A 24,247-nucleotide genomic window follows, 5' to 3' on the forward strand; every position below is an offset into this window, starting at 1 on the left:
CCTGGCCATGCTCGGTTCACTAGCTTCATATGCAACAATGCACGTGCAGTTACCTCCGCTAGCTCCCTGACTGCGTTGTCACAGGTCTGTGGCTTCAGCCATCTCACGTAAGACGAATTCGAGTATTACTGCAAGAAAACTCAATACTGGTCATTGAACTCGTACTTCATAAACAGCAGCGTAAGGATTCGGTAAACTGTCTCTTTACAATTCCAATCTGCCTTCGAGTTTAACATAATCTGAATACATTCATTCAAGTGAAATCAATTTGACTTCACCAATGTTATAAGCCTATAACTGAATGTATTCAACACGACGTCACTGTATAATTACTACCTTATTCAGAAATGAAGTATTGATAAAAACACATAGTAATATGAGCAAAGCTACAAAAATAGTTCAGTCTATACCAACCAAACACACTTTTCAATTTAAACTACCCATAAATGACAGGTGCACCGTGTTTACTTTCATTTTGAACGAACAAGCAAGTTTATCACAAACATACCTGGCCAAAGACGCTGACCTTTCATTTCATTATCTCGTACGTTTTGTGGTGAAAAATTTTTTTTCATGAACAGCTGATTTATTTATTACCCATTTCTTGAAAACCAATTTCATGCACATCTGCTATTGCAGAATGCAACAATTTCACATACTTCTGTAGACGCTGCAGCATCTTGTAGAGGACAGATGACGTCAGTCTCAGTGAGGGCTGTACATCTCCCCTAAACATAAGGAAGTTTAAAGAACAAATAGTCCATTGTTGTCCACTATGTTATCCAGTTGTATAACATTGTATGAGGGTCAAACAACTTAGAAATAATATGCTTGACAGTGTCACCAACCAATAAATCACATCCTCAAACTGAGGACAATATGATAAAGCAGACATTCTCACCATACTTAGAACAATCCTGCAAACTGTGCTGTTAAGATTAGATTCTTGGTCCATATGAGTTAGTACAAGTGTACCAAAGTGTGATGTCCATTATTCATCCAACTACTTGGTCACCCATGGTGTCCTTCAGAATATAGAATTTTAACTTGTAATATGGTTTGATGTGACTACCGCACGATATCAAGAATCTCAACATTCTGTGATAGATAAAGTAACACAGGTAAGATAATACTTTGGAATTTTCTTGCTACTGACCACATTATTCTGCAACAAAGTTGTCCTTCTTCTGCATGGTTTACCAACGGACAATTATTAGTTTCTGGGTTTTAAGTTTCATAAGTTACTTTATTGATGCCCGGTACACTTTAACGGTGATATACTTACTATACAAATATTGATAGAAATCTTTTAGAAATTGAACAACTTGCAAATTTCCTCAGGTTTTGAATTGAACTCGATATCTCTGACACAGGCACTGCCAACTAAGCTAAAAAGGTAATTTACCAGCGATTTTGGTAAGATACTTTGTTAACAATTAAAATTACTACTTTTCTTTTTCGAACAGATGTGTCTTTTTAGTTAAAACTAAATTCCTGACAAGGCAATAACAGCAGGTTCGACCCAGCGATTTAAGTTAATTTTTTATGTGATAGTGAAACGAGTATTCCGACTGAATTTTCGTATTTTATGTGAAACTAGTGGAAATAAGTCAATGTTGGACATTTCAAACAAAGTGAATTAAATCTTTATTCAACATAAACATTAAAATGGTGAAAACTGAGCGCGTGCCCACGTGTTATGAGAGTCAGTCCTCGCTCAGCCTTATGTGACTGTTATTACTGAAGTTTTCCTGTCCATGAGATGGATTAACTCAATACTAAGTTGTTGGACAAACTTGGAAAGAGGTCTCCTTTAGCTAAACTGGGAGCGAAACTGATAGAAATCAAACATCTGGATTCCAAACACCAGCTTACTTCCTTTATCCAGCGGACAGCGTTATCTTGTGGTCTGTGTTCCTCGACAGCATTGGTCAGCTATCAAATGCAGCTGTCGTTACATTTCTGACTGCATCGCATATTTCAGGTCTAAGTAGTTTTACTCCAGGCTTAAATACATTGAAATATCCTTACAGGTACAAGATGTCATCTAACAAAAGAACTTAGGGATGAAGTGGCTATAATAAAATATTAGACATACTGAGTAATGTGTTGCTGTTATGACAATGAGGAAACGAAATAATTAATAATCTAATAAATATATGTCACTCTAGAGTTTAGATTGTGGGGGACATGGTATGCTTGAGACTTTGGAACCAAGGTTTACGTATAACCTTCTTGTAAAAAAAAAAAAAAAGATTAGAATACGTTTACGACTTTGCGTCATTTGATTAGTGAAAATGTCAACTACACAGAAATGTAATAAAATAGGTCGAATATATATGATATATTTTACACTACAGGGTGTCCGAAAAATCTTTCATCTTTGGATGTTTCGCAGATTTTCTTAATTTCAAATATGCGACGGATTATGACGCCAAAATACGAGAAGGTCGAATTAATACAAAATTGTTTCTTATTACAAGAACAGCATTCTGTACAATCGTTGAAATACCTATGTTCCCCATAGTTATAGAAGGATGGAATTAGTAGCTATTTTCGCTTGGTTCTTGCACTTATAAAAGGATAAAATTACTTCATATTTAACAAAGTATGAGAACGAAGTTTTATCTTCGAGCACCCCCGATGTTTACTTCCGGGTAACCTACATTTTAATGTCGACTATCGATTTGTCTCCATCTAAATTCCTATTATTTTGTTTATTTGGAAAGCTCAAGCATAGTCATTTATAACTTAGAACTGTTGACCAGAGAAAAGGCAACCAGTCAGCAGCATCAATTAACATTCTTAGTCGAATAGCAGAATTGACTATCGCGATTAAAATGCCCCTTTAGAGAACAGTGCGGAGCTTGCGTCTCAACGTCAGTACACAACTCGAACCTTTTGATCCCCAGCATGTTATGCTTATTAATGAGCCACGCCCTACTTTAATAAAATCATAAAAAAATGAAAGTGTTAAACTGAAGTTAAACAAATTGCTTTGTTCCAACATTTCAAACTATATATTCATTTATAACTAATTTATCCATAAAAATGAAAACAAATCTTTCAGATTTTGAAAATTCACCATAAACGGGTTACGAAAACTGTGATATTTGTTTATTTACCAACATTAAACTTTATTTTTCAAGAAGGCTGGGAGTAAATGCATGTGACGGACGCAGTTGTTAACTGAAGGAGTAGAAAAGAATCATTTACAAGGCGTCGAAAATACAAACAAAATACTGATTTGTCATTCAAATATAATATACAGGACTGCCAACTTTTAAGAATACGAGTAAGACTTTACATAAAGTAAAAGTTTAGTACCCGTAAAGTGCTGCGAGGGCTGAGGGACATTGCTTTGGAGACAGGAAAGTAGGATGACCCAGAATTTTTTTATTCATTTAAGCAAATGATGCAGTCTGGTGCTGGATCAGTGTGATGTTGAATTTGACCTAGATCCAGCCATTATAGAAAACTGCTTGTTAGACCAAAATGTGAGATTATTTTACTAATGTGTGAGAGCGTCAAAGTAGACCCAGATGAGTGGGTGTTGGTAGCACTGCGTGTTTGATGTTTCGATTCTTTTTTTTTCATTCGAGGTGAAGACTAACTGGCTCAATATACAGTAAGATATGGTAAGTTCAATGCTCATATTTTCAGTCACCGATACACATACAAAACATGCTTTGGAATACATCATTAATACCAACCATGTGAAGCCTCGTCAGTGTTACTGTAGTTTATGTTCATTTGTTCCTAGTGCAAACTACATAAGGAGCTATTTACACCCTGCCCGTTACGGGGAATCGAACCCTGGATTTTTGCATTGTATAATAAGTTCATAGATTTACCGCTGACACACCGAGAGTTATTTGTTAATTATTTATTTCATTTTACAAAGTTGTCCAATGACTGTTTGGCTCTGTTCACCATGGGTATCGAAACGCGGTTTCTAGCGTTGTAAGTCCGGAGACATATCGCTGTGCCACTGGAGAGCACTTAATAATTTAGAACTGAAACTATTTTATTGTACGTTTCTGGTAGTCCACCTTGCATAGCAACAGGCCCGGCATCGCCAAGTGCGTTAAGGCGTGTGCTTCGTAATCCGAGGGTCGCAGGTTCGCGCCCGAGTCGTACCAAACATGCTCGCCCTCCCAGCCGTGGGGGCGTTATAATGTAACGGTCAATCCCACTATTCGTTGGTAAAAGAGTAGCCCAAGAGTTGGCGGCGGGTGGTGATGACTAGCTGCCTTCCCTCTAGTCTTACACTGCTAAATTAGGGACGGCTAGCAGAGATAGCCCTCGAGTTGCTTTGTGCGAAATTCAAAAACAAACAAACAAACAAAGCATAGCAACAACCTATTCGAATTAATAATGTGATGTACTTAGTCAATATTAAATGAACTTTTAGACGCAAAATTAAGTTCCGTTCCTTAAACATGCTGTGAGGAAATTAAGAAATAAAAAATAAATAAAATAATGTTATTTAAAAAAAATAAAACAAAAACTTAAATCAAGCTTACCATACCAAGCCGAGATTAATTACTCCATCAGACGTTTCTTCGGAATTACCAATTTATCAGATGTTTCTTCAGAAGAACATGAACAAAATACAAATCAAACTTTTTGTTGAATCTAAAAATTTCTAAAGAAATATAATTCAGTTTCTGAGGAATACATACTATCTTTACAGTTTACAAAAACTATAAATACAAAATTTATGTATTTTGGGCTTTTGATATATTTTTCTTTGTTACTAATTAGGACTGTGTTATAACTAAGAAGTAACATGTTAATTTTTCTACGCCTTGAGAAACAATTTGAGCAAATACATCATTTCCAGTAGGACTCAAGTGTGTAAACCCCACAAATATATTATTGACACAAGATCTACCCGAAGTACCAAACGACTAGAATTTTATAACCATCTTAATGTTTACACTAGTCTAGGTACATGCACTTTAAAGAAACACCTCGTTTCATGTAGATTGTAAAAACACGGATACCTGTGAATGTGTGACACTTTGTAATAATGCAAACAATTTTTTTCAGGCGACCGTACCTGACAAGCTATTACGAAACAGAAAGTAAGGAAAGAAACTAATTAGTTTTTACTGCACATTGTAGCGACTACCAATAACCCAGGTGTTAGGTAAAAAGGTGCTCCGAGGACGTAGTGATATTGTTAAGAAATGCTGTATCTTACAAGCACGACAGACCTATGAATTAACTCCAGTCATCATATTGTTACATTGATGATGCAATCTAATACACGTGTGTGTATTTTCACAGCATAATGAAGCAACAGCATCATACTTTTACAGAGCTATTATAATAGTGGTGTCACACATGCGCTTTCAGCCACGCAAATAACGTTAATATTTCAAACAAAGATGAAAATTGTGAATTACGCTAAACGTTCATATAACCACTCGAGTGTCACCCTCTTCCGAGAACCAAGCCGTTTTACGTATCTCAGATATGTAAAAACAAAAAAATCGTGTTTTAGATGGAGACTGCAAATTGCAGAGAGTACAAAACCTGAGAAGGGCACTTATGTCCATATTTATTCATGTCTCCGGGCCAGGCTCTATAAAAACCAGTGTTACCTGAGGCCGTAAGTACGTATTATTATCTTTATTTTATATAGGATTCTTCTTTCATTGCCGAGTAAAAATGGTGAATGATACTTTAAGACCAGAGACAAATTTTTGCAACCCACTTTTGCCAAATAGAAAAAAATACTTTGTATTGCTTGTAGTCTATTTTTTATTTAGCACGTATTTGATTTTTGACAATACAATATACCTGCTAGCCAGATACATGTTCTTCGATTATCTGAAATCATAAACTGTGTCGATACTTTGAAAACTACAAAATGTATACGTATGTTGTGTGGTGCACCTTTATAGTAATTTACATTTAATATTAACTAAACAAATTAGCTGGAAGTTTATACTCTGAAAACCATGACATCGTAAACTAACCATTCACAATATAAAACAATGAAAAATAATATTTCGATATAATTCCATATGGTGTGTGATTATTCAAAGTATTGGACTAAAACATGTTAATATATTTCTATTCTTTATCCAGCCGAAGTATTCAACAAGTGTACTGTTAGGGTTGCGTGTTTTGAAACTGAGCGAAGAGCAAAACTTGTAGCTTATCAGTAGTTCTGTTAGGGAATGAGATTTGATCCTATTCACACGAATCGTTATTATTATTAGAATAAAATCTATCATATTCCCCCGCTAGTTTAAAGTGTGACTTAAAACCAGCACATGAAATAGTTCTTGGATAAAAGCGCCAAACATATTTACAAATATAATAATTTGATTTAAAATGCGGTGTCAAACTTGCAAGTTAATTTAGGCTATTACTTTAGATTATCATCGATTTCACAAATCAAACTATAAATGTCGCTCCTACGGTCTTTAATTTCTGAAATATAACACCCAACTCCAAATAAAGATCCATCTGAGAAAGAAGACGGTTAAAAAATTCACAACTCTATACAAGTTACTCTGAACTTTGAACCTGAAGTTCACGACGTGCTGTGTAGTGTTGTTTATATGTGTTGACGACTGCGAAAATAATTATAAAAAAAAGCTTAAGTAGGTGTCCACACATGTAATGAGACACTGAAGAAACATCTACCACAAAGTAACGACTAAGTAAATACTGACTCATCAAATATTACTTGTAACTCTGGGTCGGGGCCTTGGAGAGGGCGGGGGAGATTAATTGCCCTCCCTAGGATCATCAAACAATCCCAAATTGGTTGAAGATATAAAAAAATACAACTTATCCAGCATTAAACAGTGGGAGGTGCCGCTATGTATTCCCGTCACTGTCTGCTGAATTATTCCACTAACTGACAAGTTACATGAAACAAAGTATTACAGTATCTAGGAGCCTAAAAATAACCACTCCCCCACTTCAACAGTGATTGAGTTCTCTCTGTTGTTACTGTAGTATTCATTATATGATGACGCATTAAATCACAATGAATCTTATAAATACGTTTTATGATAACTATAGTTGCGCTTCCAGGTACTTAAGTTCAAACATTCTTAGCTGGAAGAATTTATTATCGTTTTTCATGGGTGTGATTTAACTCTCGAGCCCACGATATTCTTATGATTACTGCATTTTTGTTGGATAAGTATAAGAACATGCAATATTAAATACCTAATAAACCATAAATCTTCTCAGATTTTTATAGGAGCGAAATTCTTTACAGTAGGTGACTAACTTGTTGGCGACAAATTTCAACAATAAACAAACATCATACAATCTACTTGTTTTAAAATATTATATTCAAAACAAGTCCAACGTATATATACAAATTTGTTACACTATTGATTACCACAGTTGTATCCAGAGTTTTAAGTAATTGTCTCTTTTTCGTTAAAGTCCACAGAGGTGGGTTTAATTACTTTAAAATACTCTTTGACAAGTTATTCTCCTCTATCTATGTTATGACAATACAAGGCTGTGATACTCACTCGAAAATTATCAATATCTCTGTTGGTTATCACAGCTTTATCCAGAGCTTTAAATAATCCTCTCTTTGTTTTGTTTTTTTCTAAAATTCATACAGACTGGTTCAATTACTTTAAAGCAATTTTTGGCAAGACAAATTAATTCATTTATCTCTGTTGTTAAAATACAATCTGAGAAACTTTCACTTTCGAATTCGCCCGTTATGGCTAAACTGACAATCACGTAGTCTGATTTCACTTTCTTACTTTTACTTTCACTAACTTAACTTTCTTTCTGTATCTGCACGTACTTATAACACGCGGCAGAAAAACCTAGAAATATCTAGTCCTCCGGTAACAGAAATATGACATAATGAGAAGAATTTAAAAACCTCGACTAAGATGATGTCAGCAATACTATAAAATAAAAAACTAATACAAGAATTAAATTACATACGACTTGTACAGAGTTACGTAACAAACTTTGTTATGACTATCGCTTTCAAAATAACCAACCTTTAACACTCTTGTCATGAAAATTAAGTAAGAGTTAAATATTATATTGCTAAATAAGTAAATAATAACTTTTAAACTTAATATTCTTGTATATCCAACAAATCTGTGTTTGTTTGTTTTTTGGATTTCGTGCAAAGCTACATGAGGGTTATCTGTGCTAGCTTCCCTAATTTAGCAGTGTAAGACAACAGGAAAGGCAGTTAGTCATCACCACCCATCGCCAACTCTTGGGCTACTCTTTTACCAACGAATAGTGGAATTGACTGTCACATCATAACGCCCCCACGGCTAAAAAGGGCGAACATGTTTGGTGTGACGCTGACGAGAATTCGGGCCTGCGATCGAGCAATCTAATCACATGGCCATACTGGGCCCACAAATATGTAAATCGAGAGGTATACATTTATAAATTATCGTGCTTTTTAAAAATTGTTTTGTTATTCATCTCTCACAATGGGTAAACAAAAAATAAAGAAGCAGTACATGACAAAGGCTACCTGAGCCAAAGAATCTGCTGATGTCTTATTTCTTTAGTTTCTACACTGGGTGGTTGTTGCTACTTGTCAGGTTTTATATGAGCCAGATTCTTTTTTAGCCTCAAATCCACGCAGTCTGGTTCAGTTAGTTTCGAACTCAATTTGAGATGACGAGTTCTTGTTCTCTATTATATTATTAAAAATACAATCTGTGATAGTTTCATTTTAAAATCACTATTATGACTGTTGGTTATCACAGTTGTATCTAGAGCTTTAAATAATTGTCTTATTTTGGTCAAAGTCCACACAGGCTGGTTCAATTACGTTAGAGCACAATTTGGGATGACGAGTTTTTCTTCTCTGCTCTGTTATAAAAAATGCAAGTTGTGATAATTTCTCTTTAGAAATCACCACAATATATTTTTTATGATTAAACTCGCAATCACACAGTTTAGATCTATCTAACTATTTAACTATTTATCTCGAACTGCATTTTGACGCGCATTTATAGCCTGACCGAGGCCTAGGACATCCTACACATTAGGAGGCATTATGATGTAATAATACTTAATGTAAACAATAAGAAAAATTTGAAAGGTTCCAGTAACACAACAGAATAATACAAGAAGTACCAGTTCACAACAATATAAGTACATATAGCGTATGATTCATACACAGTTAGGTAAACAAATACGTAAAAAATAATCATATTTAGCAATCGCATCGAACTTGTATAGAACCAGTCGTGTATATCCAACACTAGTGCTGGAAGCATTTTACTCAAGTTATGAAGAAACTTTGGGTATCAAAAGAACTAAATTTCACCAGGTTGAAAATTATAAATTTTTAAGTTTAAACATGATAAAGCATATCAAAAGCCTATTCTTAAATGCAAGCATCATCTGTTTTGGAGAGCAGTTTTAAAATTCTCTCATCTTCGTAAGCTAATCTAGCAAAAATTATCCGGAACAAGGGACAAATACCATTATTTCGGTAGCAAATGTGAACAACAATCGCTCGATTTTGTAAATTGACTTCCCTTGCAAAAAAAAACAGTATGTAAGTAGATTAGTATTAGAACTGACAGTAAGTAAGTATATGTAATATTGGAATTGCCTCTGTAGAAATAGATTTGATATTTAATCTAACAGGTTATGAGCAGATGTGGTATTGGAACTGAAGGTGTGTAAATAGATGTGGTATTAGAGCTGCAAGTATGTAAGTAGGTGTGGTATTGGGATTGACTTTGAGTAAGTAGGTTTAATATTAGAACTGAAAGGTTGGGAGTATATTTGATATTGGAACACTGTGCGAGTAGATGTGATATTGGAAGAGTGTATGTGAGTAGATGTTGTATTGGAATTGAAAGTATGCAAGTGCGTATATGTGGTATTGGAACTGACATTGTGTAAGTAGATGAGGTATTAAAACTAACGGCGTGAAATTAACTTTAAATTACAGCCCACGTCTGAATACCTTGAGCTTTAAGATGCAAAGTTTATCACTATAGATCAACGCTCATTACATATCCAGTTTCGTATAACATCTATACTGTAATCCCTACTAATTTTCATTCATTCTCACGAATATATTTACTATGAGCCACTAAAAACTTTTCATACTATCCTGGGCACGAGATTTTGAACTCGTACAGGGATATATTGTTGCTTTTCAATATAATTCCAGAGAATCAACTGGGATTTCTGTTTTAAAATTTGACTTTGCATCTGTATTCATATTTTGAAAGTATAAATATAATAAAGACCTGCTTTCCAGTTCTTACAGATGTTTCACGAGATAAAGGATTCATGTAGAACCTTACAACATAGTTTAAACCCAAAGTTATTTAGAGCTCAAATTCTGGAATAAATAGGAAAATTATTAAATTTTGGCTCGAGAAGAACTTGTAAGAGATATGAAATAAATAAAAAAAAACTGCAAAGAGTGTGTATGGATAAGGAATATAAATAAAAAACAACGTTTCTCAAAAGAGCAACTGTTTTCCAAATTTCTGTGCGAGTATATTCGGGTTTCTATAAATGTACAGTACTTTGTGTCAGCGGAACATGAGAGATGGTGTCATTTATCATTTGTTTTTTCTAACTATATAAATTGGTTTTAGTATTTTAACCTAAAAAAACAACAACAACAACACCGTACATGATTAGAGACACGAAGAACTCAAATACAGCCATCTCTGATTTTGAATTACTGACCAGAAGAAAAGCGGCCATTCAGTTGTACATTGCCAAAAGAGTTTTGACCGTTACTCTTATAATTCACCCACAGCTTAAAGCGGAGAACGAACCTTGGACCTTACGATATGCAATTTGGCACGCTACCAACTGAGATGCACCCGGACGATAATCAGAAATAGTGGTTACTACCGTACGGATGTTTTGTTGTTTCCTTCATAAATAAAAGTTAAATTTTTAAAAGCAATATTGTTCCGTGTTTTACGAAGATAATATCAACTTAAAACATTTTGTTAGTATGTTTTTTGTATATCGTATAAAATAATGAGAATGCTTCAGATAAAAATGGGGCCCGGCATAGCAAAGCGTGTTACGGCGTGCAACTCGTAATCTGAGGGTCGCAGGTTCGCATCCCCCATCGCGCCAAACATGCTCGCCCTTTCAGCCGTGGGGGCGTTATAATGTTACGGTCAATCCCACTATTCGTTGGTAAAAGAGTAGCCCAAGAGTTGGCGGTGGGTGGTGATGACTAGCTGCCTTCCCTCTAGTCTTACACTGCTAAATTAGGGACGGCTAGCACAGATAGCCCTCGAGTAGCTTTGTGCGAAATTCAAAAACAAACAAATCAGATATTAATGACCCATGTCTGTTGAAGCATACATTACAATTTAAATGTTTTTATCTGGTATGTGTTGTTGAACGCTGTCCTTAACCCGCTGCACCTACAGGTCAGCCTCTGCAATTATAAACCTAATATATCTAGAAGATGCATTGATCCGAAATAAAATAAATAATTATCCTGTGGAGAAAATAAACTGTAGTGCTGTTATGGTGTATAAAAGTAATTGACTGTGTCTTGCGTTTCTCATTGTATCCCCTGGGACGCCAATTAGCCCAGTATTTATTTTGTACGTAGCCATTTTACCTGTACGACAAGCATGTACACAGCACTTGAAAATGTAGAGATGCCAAATAGTCCACACACTACTACATATCACGTATATTTATGTAAGGTAAATATACAGCTATTCAAAGCCCGTTTCATCGATTAAATATTAAACTAGCCATACATTCATTAATGGTTATCCTTCAGACTGCAGACGTAACCGTTTGAAAGAATTTCTCCAAACGCACGAGATAACCATTTACGGTAAGATGTAGGCCTAAAGAGTCAAAAACCTATTACTGGATTCCGCATAGTCTCAGTGTGTTGAGTATGTACCCAGATAATTTTTAATTAAAGTTTTAATTTATGTATTGCCTTTCTGAGTGTACAGATCGCTGTTACATGATTAAAGGATAATGTTTTGAAGAACCCTGTATTATGTCCAAACGTTGGCGAATAAAAATAATTTTGAGTTCAAAATACTGTAGTGGAGTTTACATATTTTAACGTGGCCAAAAAATACAAAATATGGGGAACTAAATAATAAATGCGTTTGTTTCAAGACTAATGATGAAAGTTTATGTTCCCATTATTCCTTTTCACGCCACGTGCTCAACATAGGCTCTATGTTTACTGGTAACAGCTTGTATTCGAACTGGGATATTGTTTATCACTGTAGGAAATGTTTGTTGGGGGGATGATCCAAATCTCCCAGCGGCTGCTGTCCTTTAGATCATCAATAGTCCAAGGTTTGGGGTTAGCATAAGTTCGGTTTTTTAGATAACCCCTTATAAAAGAGTTGATAAGTCAAGTGAATACTAAGGCCACTCCACATCATTTTAAATCAGTCATATGTCTGAGAAGTTTTCATGAAGGCAACACCTTGTTTTTCTAGCTGTATAAAGAATGGCCCTGTCCTGCTGGAACAGTTGTGTTATCATGTAAATATATCCGTTTCATTGCCAAAACTGTTTGCATAATTCAGGAAGGTAAAACTCCTCAATCATTTGAGATAGTTAACCTGGTTAACAGTGACTGATTTATCTTTATGAGGACGTAGTACGGCCTCCATATTCACCTGATTTGTCACTTACAGACTTCCTTTTATAGGGTTATCTAAAAGACAAAATTTATGCTAACCCCCAAACCTTGGTCTATTAATGCACTCTGGACAATATCTGCCTCTCAACAAATATTTCCTACAGTGATAAACAATATGGCAGTGCGAATGCAAGCTGTTATCAGTAAACATAGAATCTATGTTGAACATGTGGTGTGAAAAGGAATTATGGGAACACAAACTTTCATCACTAGTCTTGAAACAAATGCATTTATTATTAGTTCCCCATATTTTGTACAATTTTGGGTCACATTAAAATGTGTACCTTTTTTGGGACACCCTATGCAAGCCTATAAAATCGGTTCGTATGTGTCCCGTCACCCTCAAGAAAAATTATGCACTCAGTTTTGGCCAATCACGCCAAAGTAACCCAGTAACCTGACAGTAAACAACTAACCCTTTTAGAATACCATAGTACATATTTCATCCATTTACAGTTGAAAATTACACAACTTTGTTTTTCTTCCAGAAAAATAAATATCTTTTTGTTTCACTTTCCGCTTCAAGGATGGTGTTGTCCTTCTTTCTTTCTCCATCTCCAACAGTCATGTTGTGGGAATTCTTCCCTGAAGTAGGCACCAGCATTTTGTAATCTTACTCTCTTTGACTCTTGATTCGTGGAGCGACATTTTGCGCCTGCAAGACTTTTCTCAAATATTCGCGTGGTTCAGATTTGACACCTAGTGCTGTCATGGTTGGTTTATTTTGTTTGTTTTTTGTTTTTGAATTTTGCGCAAAGCTACTCGAGTGCTATCTGCGCTAGCCGTCCCTAATGTAGCAGTGTAAGACTAGAGGGAAAGCAGCTAGTCATCACCACCCACCGCCAACTCTTGGGCTACTCTTTTACCAACGAATAGTGAAATTGACCGTCACATTATAACGCCTTCACGGATGAAAGGGAAAGTATGTTTGGTGTCAAGGGGATTCGAACCCGCGACCTTCTGATTGGGAGTCAAGTGCCTGGTAGCTGCATGTAAAATTACATAGAATTACGTACACTAAACAGATTAAAAAAATTAATAACTGACCCAAATATTTAAAAAAAGTATATGTGAGTGTGCACCAAGAAATGCTGTAATCTAGTTTGTCTCCAATCCACGCATGAATGGAGATAAACACTAGAAGTAGTTATTTAAGAATATTTTATGTATTGCGATAGATTCTATGTGGTTGATGTATTTCTTCAGTGTGTAGAAAATAGGTTACCCGACTCTAGTTATAAATGTTCAAGTTTCTACATAGCTATAGTGGCGTTTAGACATAGCTTGTTAATTTCGATTTGGACTGGACTAACATAGAAAACCATTTCAGAAAAACAGAGTAGACCGGGCGATGAATGCATTCGATCTTGGCGGAAAATGACTGGAACTTTTGTGTGTTTTTTTCAAAAATGCTACTAAGGACGAGCCTATTGCCTAATGGAGTCGTTTGATTACCGTCATTTTTTCCATGTTAAAATCCGTATTTCTGGCACATCTGGATTAATTTGAAGTTATATTACCTGCAGTAGAGAGGGGTACATGATTCCAGAATGAACTGAGCGTTTTAAGATTTTTATTTTTTTGCTCATCGTGTTTGGATGTTTGAATTTCGCGCGAAGCTAAGGAAGGGTTATCTGCGCTACCCGTCCTTAATTTAGTAGTGTAAGACTAAAGGGAAGGTCGCTAGTCATCCTCACCCACCGCCAGCTCTTGGCCTACTCTCTTACCAACGAGTAACATTATAACGCCCCATGCTGAAAGGGCGAGCATCTTTGGTGCAAGCGAGATTCTAACCCGCGACCCTCAGATTACGAGTCGAGTGCCTTAACCACCTGACCATACCAGGCCTTATTCAATGTGTGGTAAAAGTATTTGATAAGACAGACTGACTCATTAATAAAAATATTAATACAGTCTCGTCTGAAATGTAATGCGAATATATAAGTTGGGCCTAATACATCATTGCATTTCATGAACAAGTTCGTGTTGCATGTGGAAGCGTGCCTTCTTAACCGTACAATGGCTCTGAGTCACCCAAACTTCTGTTTCAAACAATCAAGTAACATGACTGTTAAAATACTTTTGTTTCAATATAAAATATTATTTGTGATTTAAGTATTTTTAATTATTATTATCGATAAGTTTAAAGGACCTACTACCGCTAGCAGCATCTGCGTATAAGATACAACATTTAGCAGACCTACGTGTAATAGAATCAGAAATGCAAAACAGTCAAATAACTAGAGAAAAAATGGAAGTTGTTCTGTTACTTCACAGCTTTTTATCTTACAAACTAACAGTCCTGTTTCTTATTCTATCCTACAAAATAAATTGTCCCGTTTCCTGTTTTATTTTACAAACTAACTGTCCCGTTTCCTGTTTTATTTTACAAACTAACTGTCCCGTTTCCTGTTTTATCTTACAAACTAACTGTCCCGTTTCCTGTTTTATCTTACAAACTGTCCCGTTTCCTGTTTTATCTTACTAGCTAAGTGCCCTGTTTCCAGCAAGCTCGAATAATTTTGTGTAACGCCCCAAACTGGACCTGTACCTAGAACTAGGGTAATAAATTAATTTTTAAAAGACCTATGATACAAGTTGATGTTACAAAATGTGAAGATATTAACAAAAATAATTATTATTAAGTATCGCAGAGGTTGTTTTACATCAATTAGTTAAATTCTGCACTTACGCGAAAATCATGAAACAATACTAACAATTTAAATATTGTATTGGAGATATATTCAGACCAGCAGAACTGGCTCATTGGTGGTAATACTGTTTTGCGAAATACGTAGGAAAAACAAACAAACAAGTGTACAGTGAATGAGCATGGGTGCGCGCGCCAAGAAATACAGCCACTGACCTCCCCGAGCCTCGAGTGCAGCAAGACTTCCGTTCGTCATCCTAGTTCTCACAGTCATCAACATAATCCACGAAAAATTTCTCATCGTTTTTCTGCAACAGATGCACCTCCGTGACCTTTTTAAACTACGGATTACGTGGGGACGTGACGAAGCAAAGAGAAAAATAAGGTATAATAATCACAGCTTTGTCGTAATTCATTATTAACATTCGTTCGAGACACGCGAAAAGGTTCGTGAATTTATCGGTTGTCTCATCTTCTCTACAACGCTAATTCATCAACTATTTCAGCATCCTCTTATGCACATTAATTCGACATCACGAAGGATGCTGATATTAATATTAGCACACGTTTACTGTAACTACTGCCTTCTGGGTAATAAATAATAATAACATGTTGATGTCGAATCCGCTGCAGACGACATCCTGCAATAAACATTTATTAAACGACAAAATTTGCGGCCAGAACAGACAGAGAAGGGACTTGAAGTGCAGCTGACACACGAGACAGGAAGCTAATCGCAACAATGTGATTTCAAAAACAAAAAAACATTTGCCTGTCTATTCTAGTGTTAGTTGCTGTTTAGCAGGGATGGCGGGTTCGATCCCAGGAAATGCCAATTGGACTGTAACAAAACAATGTAATTATTTAATAACGATACTCTCTAAGTTCAGTCGTTATGATCGAACATAATGTACAGTTAGCTTATATCAACATTTTACAACGTATCTGTTAATTCGTGATTTATGGTAAATCAATAAATTATCATATAGAGCATGTGCAGAGGCATGGGGTGGATTGCGATTGCACCTCGAATATTTCACCTATATATGTATGTGAATGGATTTATGCATGTATGTATATAAGGCTTATTTAAAACGGTATGAAAATAGCATCAGCTACTAATAAAAGTCGTTTCCAGATCCCCCAGTATGGAATTCCCAACTCGTTTAATTTTTTATTCCAAAGGTAGAACCATATTATATACTTTTGTCCCCATAGCGAACAATTACCACGTAAATCTGTCACTGTATCTTGAAGTCGGTAAAATACCTACCTATGGTAAAATACACTCAGTTTTTTCTATTGACCACCCTGATAATCCAGAATCGTACACGAATTACCTCATTACCAGTTATTGTTATATCGTTTAATTCGCCTTAATATCATTTCACATCAAAACACCAGCAAAGTATAGTAAAATACTTAAACCCTTCATTTTAATAGTTATTTACTGCCACCACAAGGGGGACAGCAATTCGCTTTGCTGCAATAATCTGCACTGGATGACGAGTGAAGTCAATACCGGAGTTCCATTTTCAAAACTTCCAATTCAAATTTAAAAAGAAAACGTGTTACTGATTAACGTTTATCTTGTTAATGTATTTCGAATTTGTTTTGCAATATATTCCAAAACTACAATGATAATAATAATAATTCTATTTTTCAACAGTGTAACTCCCAATAACTCAAAGTAAATAATAATTTTAACTTGAAATTTTATTAGCTTTTTTGTTGTTTTTTTACACAAGAATCGTAAATATACACACTAATATATAGCTGGAAAACGCTAGCGCTAGAATTTATTTTCCCTATAAGAAAATCAATACATTTGTTTCCTTTAAGCCGCAATATTTCTTTTTTATATAAAAGAACTTTTGTAAATTGTAGCTTTTGCAAAATATATTAAAAGCCTGGGCATAGTTTTCTTTTACTTCATTTAGTACTGATAGTATTAGTGTAAAAGAGCTAATACATTTTAACACGATATTTTCCACGTAATTGGACAATTAGACACCCAATAATTTTAAAGGGGTGTTAAAACTATTAAAACTTCGCAGCACAGTTAAAATGCATATAACAGATATACAGACACACACACACATAGTAGAGTAAATAAAATGGTAATGTAGTAGGCCTAGATATATATGATATACAGTTCATATTATGGCGTTAAGGACAGGTTTGAATTTATGTCGGTAGTTTTCTAACCATTTACGTTCATGATTGCATGAAAACTAAACCATTTCCTCTTTAATGGGGTCACTTATGATCAAGTAAATGAAATCTTTGCTTGGTCCAACGATAACTAATAGTGTTATATGCTATCATATAATGAAATAAATTAGACCGGTAATGTAGTAGGCCTAAATACATACAGGTCTTTTATATGCTATGTTTATACAGTGTTGTTCATGAAACATATCTGTTATAATTATTGTATTATTTTGTAATAAACAAATGATGTCTAAATGTCCTTTTTTGGGAGCGTGTTTAGTTTTCTGGGTTCTATCTTCCAGAGTAAATAAAAGTACTGGCCTAATATTTATGATAAAAATCTCACTAGATTACACTTTTTTCTCTCAAATTCTTCGTAAAAATGACAAAGATTTTGAAGTTGTATATAATGTTCTGACGACGTTTTCATGCCATTGAACAAGAAAGTTTTAATAAAACTTCAATCGGCGGGAAAGGGGCAGAAATTAGACTACACTGCTTACAATAACAAAGTCTAAAGTCAGCTATTTGTTGTTCATACACAAGAAGAATAGAACCAAAACTATTTTTTAATCGTAGAATATTAAAGAAAATCATGTGCGCCTTTAAAGTACACTGACTAAAACACAAGACCTGGTTGTAATTATATACTTAATTCCTTAATAAGTGTTAATTAATAAAGTATTTCCTTGTCGTTTACTACCACTAATAATAATAACGGTTATTTTCCAATTTTCACTAACTGCATAGAATAATCATTGTTATTTTAAAGATTCAAACACTGGATAAAAAAAGCCTTATTTTCTTTGTCTTTAGAACAAGGGGAAGTACTGACCTCTTGCTCTCCCTTGAAATACCACTCTTGTATTTCAGTAAACTACGTTTCAAACCAGATTAGACTGAAGCAGACGAGCTATACGTTACAAAATTTATATACTACAGAACTTTGTTGGCAAATTTATTTACTCCAAGCAACTTCTTTCCAGATTAATTTAGGGTGTGTGTGGGTGGACTAGATCATGAAAAAGTTTTTTTAGTTAATTAAAAACTGGGCATCTTATTAAAACACTATGTTTTAACTACGTAACGATGAGTATGCCAATAGTTATTGTAGTCGTTAATAATTTTTCATGTTCTTAACTTGCTCTTTCATAAACATGAGCTAGGCCTTTTAACTAAAAACAAATCGTTGTCACACTTTATATCGTTTAAATGTATCAAAATTAGTATTATTATATTATGTACACGTCGCTTGTGTCTGTGCAATGCTTAAATTGTGTTTAACAAATATTAATGAATCGTATTTGACTTACATAAAACTCGGTTCTATGTAACCTTATTGTTGCACAGTCCTTAATATTTATCATTTCAACATGATGAGACAGAGAGCATTTAACCAGTATCATTCACAGCTTAACTTACCTAACAGAAATGTACAATATAGCCATGTTAGTCTCGCTTTTACTTTATCAATATGTCTTAACTTAATCTTTCCTTTTGACCTACCATCTATAATTTACAAACACGGCCTACCTTTTGTGCCTTACACATCGCTCCCAAAGCTTGTACGTCGTGGTTAGTGTGATTACCTTCTTGTAGACACAAAACACAAACTGGAACTTTACATATCATGCAGAACATGCTTAAAATTTCTTCAGCATGTTCTACGCAGTTTGGCTTCCTTTCTTTGATTCTTGCTCTCAGATTAGCTTTTCCTTGCTGAGGGTTAACTAACGAGTGTTTCACGAGCGGGCCCCTGGCCGGGTGACAGTTGTCCCTACATGCTTCACAATAGAACACTTCGCATTGTTCACACATAACTGCGGCTACATTAGGGTCACCTTCACACAGTTGACAGAAAACAGGTAAATGTTTAGCTTCTACGTATTTATCGACAATATTTTGAAGAGTTCGATTTTTTTGCAAATTATTGGCTCCATTTTCATCGAAGTAAACGACCTTCTGACATACCGGGCAGTTCAGAGACAACGCACTACTATGTAAAGGCGGGAACAAAATACCCTGTATATTTGGAATACCTACATAGCTGTTGGGACGACTGTTGCAAACCACCCCACTATCTGTTTCACTTACCAAACTAAGTTTATCAATATCTGAATAATCTGAAGTTATTTCATTCAAATTATTCAGAGATCCCTCCGGTTGTGGCTGAGTTTGCTGTGTTGGTTTTTGTGAACGAATAGCACAATTCAAGCAAGCAGAATGATAACATGGTAACAAAACTGGATTACGAAACAAATGGTTACAAAGTGCACACCGAAGTTCCTCTTCCATTGTTGAGGGCAATATTTTGAAATTGCGAGTCGCTCGAAGTGATTACTCCCAGAACACAAGTAAGGGAACTTATATGCTTTCCTTTTTCAACCATAGAGCCCAACACTGATCACGTTTGCATGTCGACGACTGCGCAGAATATTACACCAAGGTGTACACGCGCTGAGCTCACTGTCTCTTTTAGAGTCACGTGCATTTCTCCACACAACAAGTCACGCAGTGCACGATAGATTAACACAAATTGTCCTGAATTAAAACTGATCCGTGTTCATTGAAACTCCAGACTACGTTTCGACTTGAGTCGGTATTACCTTGCATTTTAATTTCCAATCAGACAAAACCTAAATGCAAGAACCATAACTTAAAAAAAAAAAAAAGTTAGGTTTCTTTCCATTTTAAATTTTAAGTACAATTACTGCTGCTATCAGTGTCAGTAAAGTTAATTTATGTACAGAAAAAGGAAATTAAAAAAATAAAGATTATAAAAACATAACACGCAACTGTGTGTAAAACCTCTTATATTTTTAAGCTTAAAACATAGTTTGTTTGGGGACAAAAAAAAGTTCAAACTATACCATCATTGTTTATATTTCTTATAAACAAGGGCAAGCTAAATAGCGTGGCTTCGTGATACTTAACAACGCCAATAACTTTAATGACAAATAATATCTAAGATTTCAGGACAAGCCTATACATTGAAAGTATGTATTTATGACAGATCCGTTAGTAGTCATCATAGAATGAAACATGGAATTACTTCAATTAACTGTTATATATGTATGGAGAGATTTATAAATATTTTTAGGCCCGGCATGGCCAGATGGGTTAAGGCGTTATAATGTGATGATCAATCCCACTATTTATTGGTAAAAGAGTAGCTCAAGAGTTGGCGGTGAGCGGTGATGACTAGTTGCCTTCCCTCTAATCTTACACTGCCAAATTAGGGACGGCTGGCACAGATAGCCCTCGTGTAGCTTTGCGCGAAATTCAAACCAATAAAATATTTTAAACATTTATCTATGTAAAAGAAGATTTGTCTAAACGGCTTACACACACACACACATACATAGTATGTATGAAGTAGTTAACATCATCGAAAAAACACAGCATTTAGTGCGTTTATGTAGTAGCAGTAAGTATCAAATGTCCTATAGTTTACCTTGTTGTTTTTCATAGTTTCGTCCTCAGTGGCTCAGTGGTAAGTCTGAAGGTTTATAACGCTAAAAAACAGGTTTTGATAACTGTGGTGGACATATGACAGGTTCACTAGGCCCGGCATGACTAGTTGGCAAGTGTGCTTGACTCGCAATAGGAGGATCGCGGGTTCAAATCTTTGTCCAACCAAATATGGTTGCCTTTTCAGCCGTGGGTATGTTTATAATATTACGATCAATCCCACTATTCGTTGGTAAAAAAAGTAGCCCACGAGTTGGCAATGGATGATGATGACCATCTGCCTTCCCTCTAGTCTTTCACTAGTATATCAGGGAAGACTAACGCAAATAGCTCGCATGTAGCTTTGCGGGAAAATCAAAACAAACTTGATATTTTTACATATCAAGTCTGAAGTCGGTAACTAATTAGGAGGGTATTCATTTATATTTACTTAGTAAAGTTTTTAATGATCGTACATAAAGATACGGGGAAAAAAGTCTAGATTTTCTTCCGCGTTACTCCATGTTTCATATATATCATGCGTAATTAATTGACTTGTTGGGACGGCTGGTAGATATGTTAACTTGAAGATGACTTAAGAAGGTCGAAACGTTGTTCCCTGTTTTATCAATAAAAGCATCGTGAGATACATTTTTACTTCAAGTGGGTTTCTCGTCATCACGAATTCTACACCGAAAAGTTGTTAATGTCTTTAACTTCCATGGACGTCACAAACTACATCGTCTAATACCAGAAGATCTTGCACCTCTTTTTGTCAATGCAAAGAACTAAATCGAAAAAAAAAAAGTAAAATATCAAGAAACTAGATGTACCTTTTCAGGGTTTCCGAAAGCATTCTGTCTCAAGAATAAATAAAATAAAAATCAAGAGCAACAAATATTTTTATTTTTTGCCTTTTAAATTCATATGTCATAGTGTGCTGTAGTCTAAATAGTGCACAATTCTTCTCGTGATTCATGGCATGCGCACGCTTTACTGATGTCATGACAGTAGAAATTGCAAGGTTAGCCGTCCCGAATTTAGCAGTTTAAGAGTAGAGGGAAGGTGGTTAGTCATCACCACCCACCGCCAACTGTTGGGCTACTCTTTTACCAAAGAATAGTGCGATTGAGTGTTACATTTTAACGCTCCCACGGCTAAAGGGTCAAGTATTACAACCCTCGACCCTCAGTTTACAAGTCAAGCAATCTATTCACCTGGCCATGCTGGAAACACGCTGTGATTTTATTATTTCTCATTAGTTTTAACGTATCACTTTTTCGTATTTTATAAGGAATATTTTTCACAAAAAAGAAAATTAAACTATTTACGACAACAAACCTACGATATGAATATAATGTGCAAAGTTATAAATGTAGATTTTCTCCAAATGGTGATTTGTGATCTTCTGCTCTTGCCTCGAGTGTTATCGAGTGACGTCACTATATAGTATGAATACTACCTTGTACTATTGTCAACAAGATTAATTTTATCTGCACGTAACTCTGGAGAGAAATAAAACCGTCACAGAGGTCAAACTTGGGTTTAAAGGTATAACTTCCAATTGTATGCGTGTGTATGAAAGAAGCCAAGAAACAACCGAGAACCTCGGTATTATTATGTGTACCCAAAAGACATCAATATCTTTTTTCCACGAAAGTTAAAAAAAAAAAACCGACACCGTATATATAAGAACAATGGAGCATTATGTCGACTCAGGTATCGCTTAGGGATTATTTTTACCACGTGATACTTCTTTCTTGTAATAAAACCAGAATATAAAGATAAAGCTCACTGAACGTCATTAGAAGAACATAATAATGCACTTCGCATAGATTATTTTATTTTTGGAGTAATTCACGATTTTTTTATTTCATGGATTTTGGCGCCACCTGTTGTTAAACCCGAAGCATTTTGTTTGTCATGCAGAAAAGTTACTGTGAACCATAACGTTTAGTAAATAGAAAGAAGATAAAACGGTTATTTGAGATGGAATCAACAAAGAAGACAAATGGTTTCTCTATTTCACTTTAGTGTTACATTATTCTCAGATTCAGTTCTACAGTGAGATTATTGAACTTTATTTTGTCACAGACACAGGTTCAGTGATTTATGACTTCCTCTTGAAGTGTGAATTTAATAAGCAAGGAAATGCCAAGTAAAAGAGCGCTTTCCTTTGTCTCTACAATTTCTAAATCAGATAAGTTTTATTCGACCATTAGATTGTAAAGTAAAGTAACAACTAATCTGTATTTGTATTTTGAATTTCGCACAAAGCTATTTGAAGGCTATCTGCACTAGCCGTCCCTAATTTAGTAGTGTAAGACTAGAGGGAAGGCAGCTAGTCATCACCACCCACCACCAACTCTTGGGCTACTCTTTTACCAACATATAGTGGAATTGACCGTTACATTATAACGCCCCCACGGCGACAGGGATGCGAACCCGCGACCCTCAGATTACGAGTCGCACGCCTGAACACGCTTGGCCATGCCGTAAAGTAACAACTACTAGCAGGTTATAGATACGTAAGGAAACAGTTAAAACTGTCTTGTGCAGTATTTGTCGAACTTTATCCTTGGTCTCTTCCCCCATCCCCCCCAAAACAAACGCTCAACTCATTTAAACTATAATATACATACATATATATATTGCCGATGGTGTCAAAGATAAACTTGGTCTTTAAAAAAAATGAAAATATTTCCTAACGCTTCTCACGTTCCTCCAAAATAAGGTTGCGCCCGCCTACGGGAAGAGGAGAGCACATTTTGAAAACCACCGATCAACTGATCACTTTCTTAAACTTCGAATATTTGATCCTTTTGATTTAGTTTTAGCTCAACACTTCACAATCTATGCTGTGCTCACTGCAGTTATGGAACCGCTAAACCACTGACGTGCGTGTGCTACGTCGGAAGAAATGTTTGAAATATGCATATTTATATACATATATATGTATGTACAACTTACATATTTGCTCTAAAGCTAATGAATTAAACGTAACATGTGCATGTATATATATACCAGAAGAACTGATGAATAAGTAAGTGTACATAAAAAGAAGAAAGTTCATAAAGTATGAATTTTTTTGTTTTTGAATTTCATGCAAAGCTACACAAAGGTTGTCTGCGCTAACCTTTCCTAATTTAGCAGTGTAAGACAAGAGGGAAGGTATCTAGTCATCACCACCCACTGGGGTACTCTTTTACAAACGAATAGTGGGATTGATCGTCACATTATAACGCTCCCACGGCTGAAAGGGCTAG

The 24,247-nt window shown here is 35.4% G+C and overlaps 1 protein-coding gene and 1 long non-coding RNA gene across 2 annotated transcripts in view; both read right to left on the reverse strand.

Annotated features, from left to right (window-relative positions):
• LOC143225722 (E3 ubiquitin-protein ligase TRIM9-like) overlaps positions 1 to 20,038 on the reverse strand; it is a 62,048-nt gene extending 42,010 nt beyond the window's left edge. The window contains exon 1 of the mRNA XM_076455622.1: positions 19,065 to 20,038. Within this exon, the coding sequence (XP_076311737.1) occupies positions 19,065 to 19,826 (762 nt within the window). The 5' untranslated portion in view covers positions 19,827 to 20,038. The remainder of the gene's footprint in view (positions 1 to 19,064) is intronic.
• On the reverse strand, positions 1,639 to 7,805 carry LOC143225723 (uncharacterized). Its single transcript, XR_013014002.1, has 3 exons — positions 7,518 to 7,805; positions 4,527 to 4,592; positions 1,639 to 2,075 (listed from the first exon to the last, which is right to left on the reverse strand). It is a non-coding gene; the product is annotated as an uncharacterized LOC143225723 (long non-coding RNA).
• Positions 20,039 to 24,247: the final 4,209 nt, after the last annotated feature.

This window comes from Tachypleus tridentatus, chromosome 9 (genome assembly GCF_004210375.1).
Source record: "Tachypleus tridentatus isolate NWPU-2018 chromosome 9, ASM421037v1, whole genome shotgun sequence".
Classification (NCBI taxonomy): domain Eukaryota; kingdom Metazoa; phylum Arthropoda; class Merostomata; order Xiphosura; family Limulidae; genus Tachypleus; species Tachypleus tridentatus.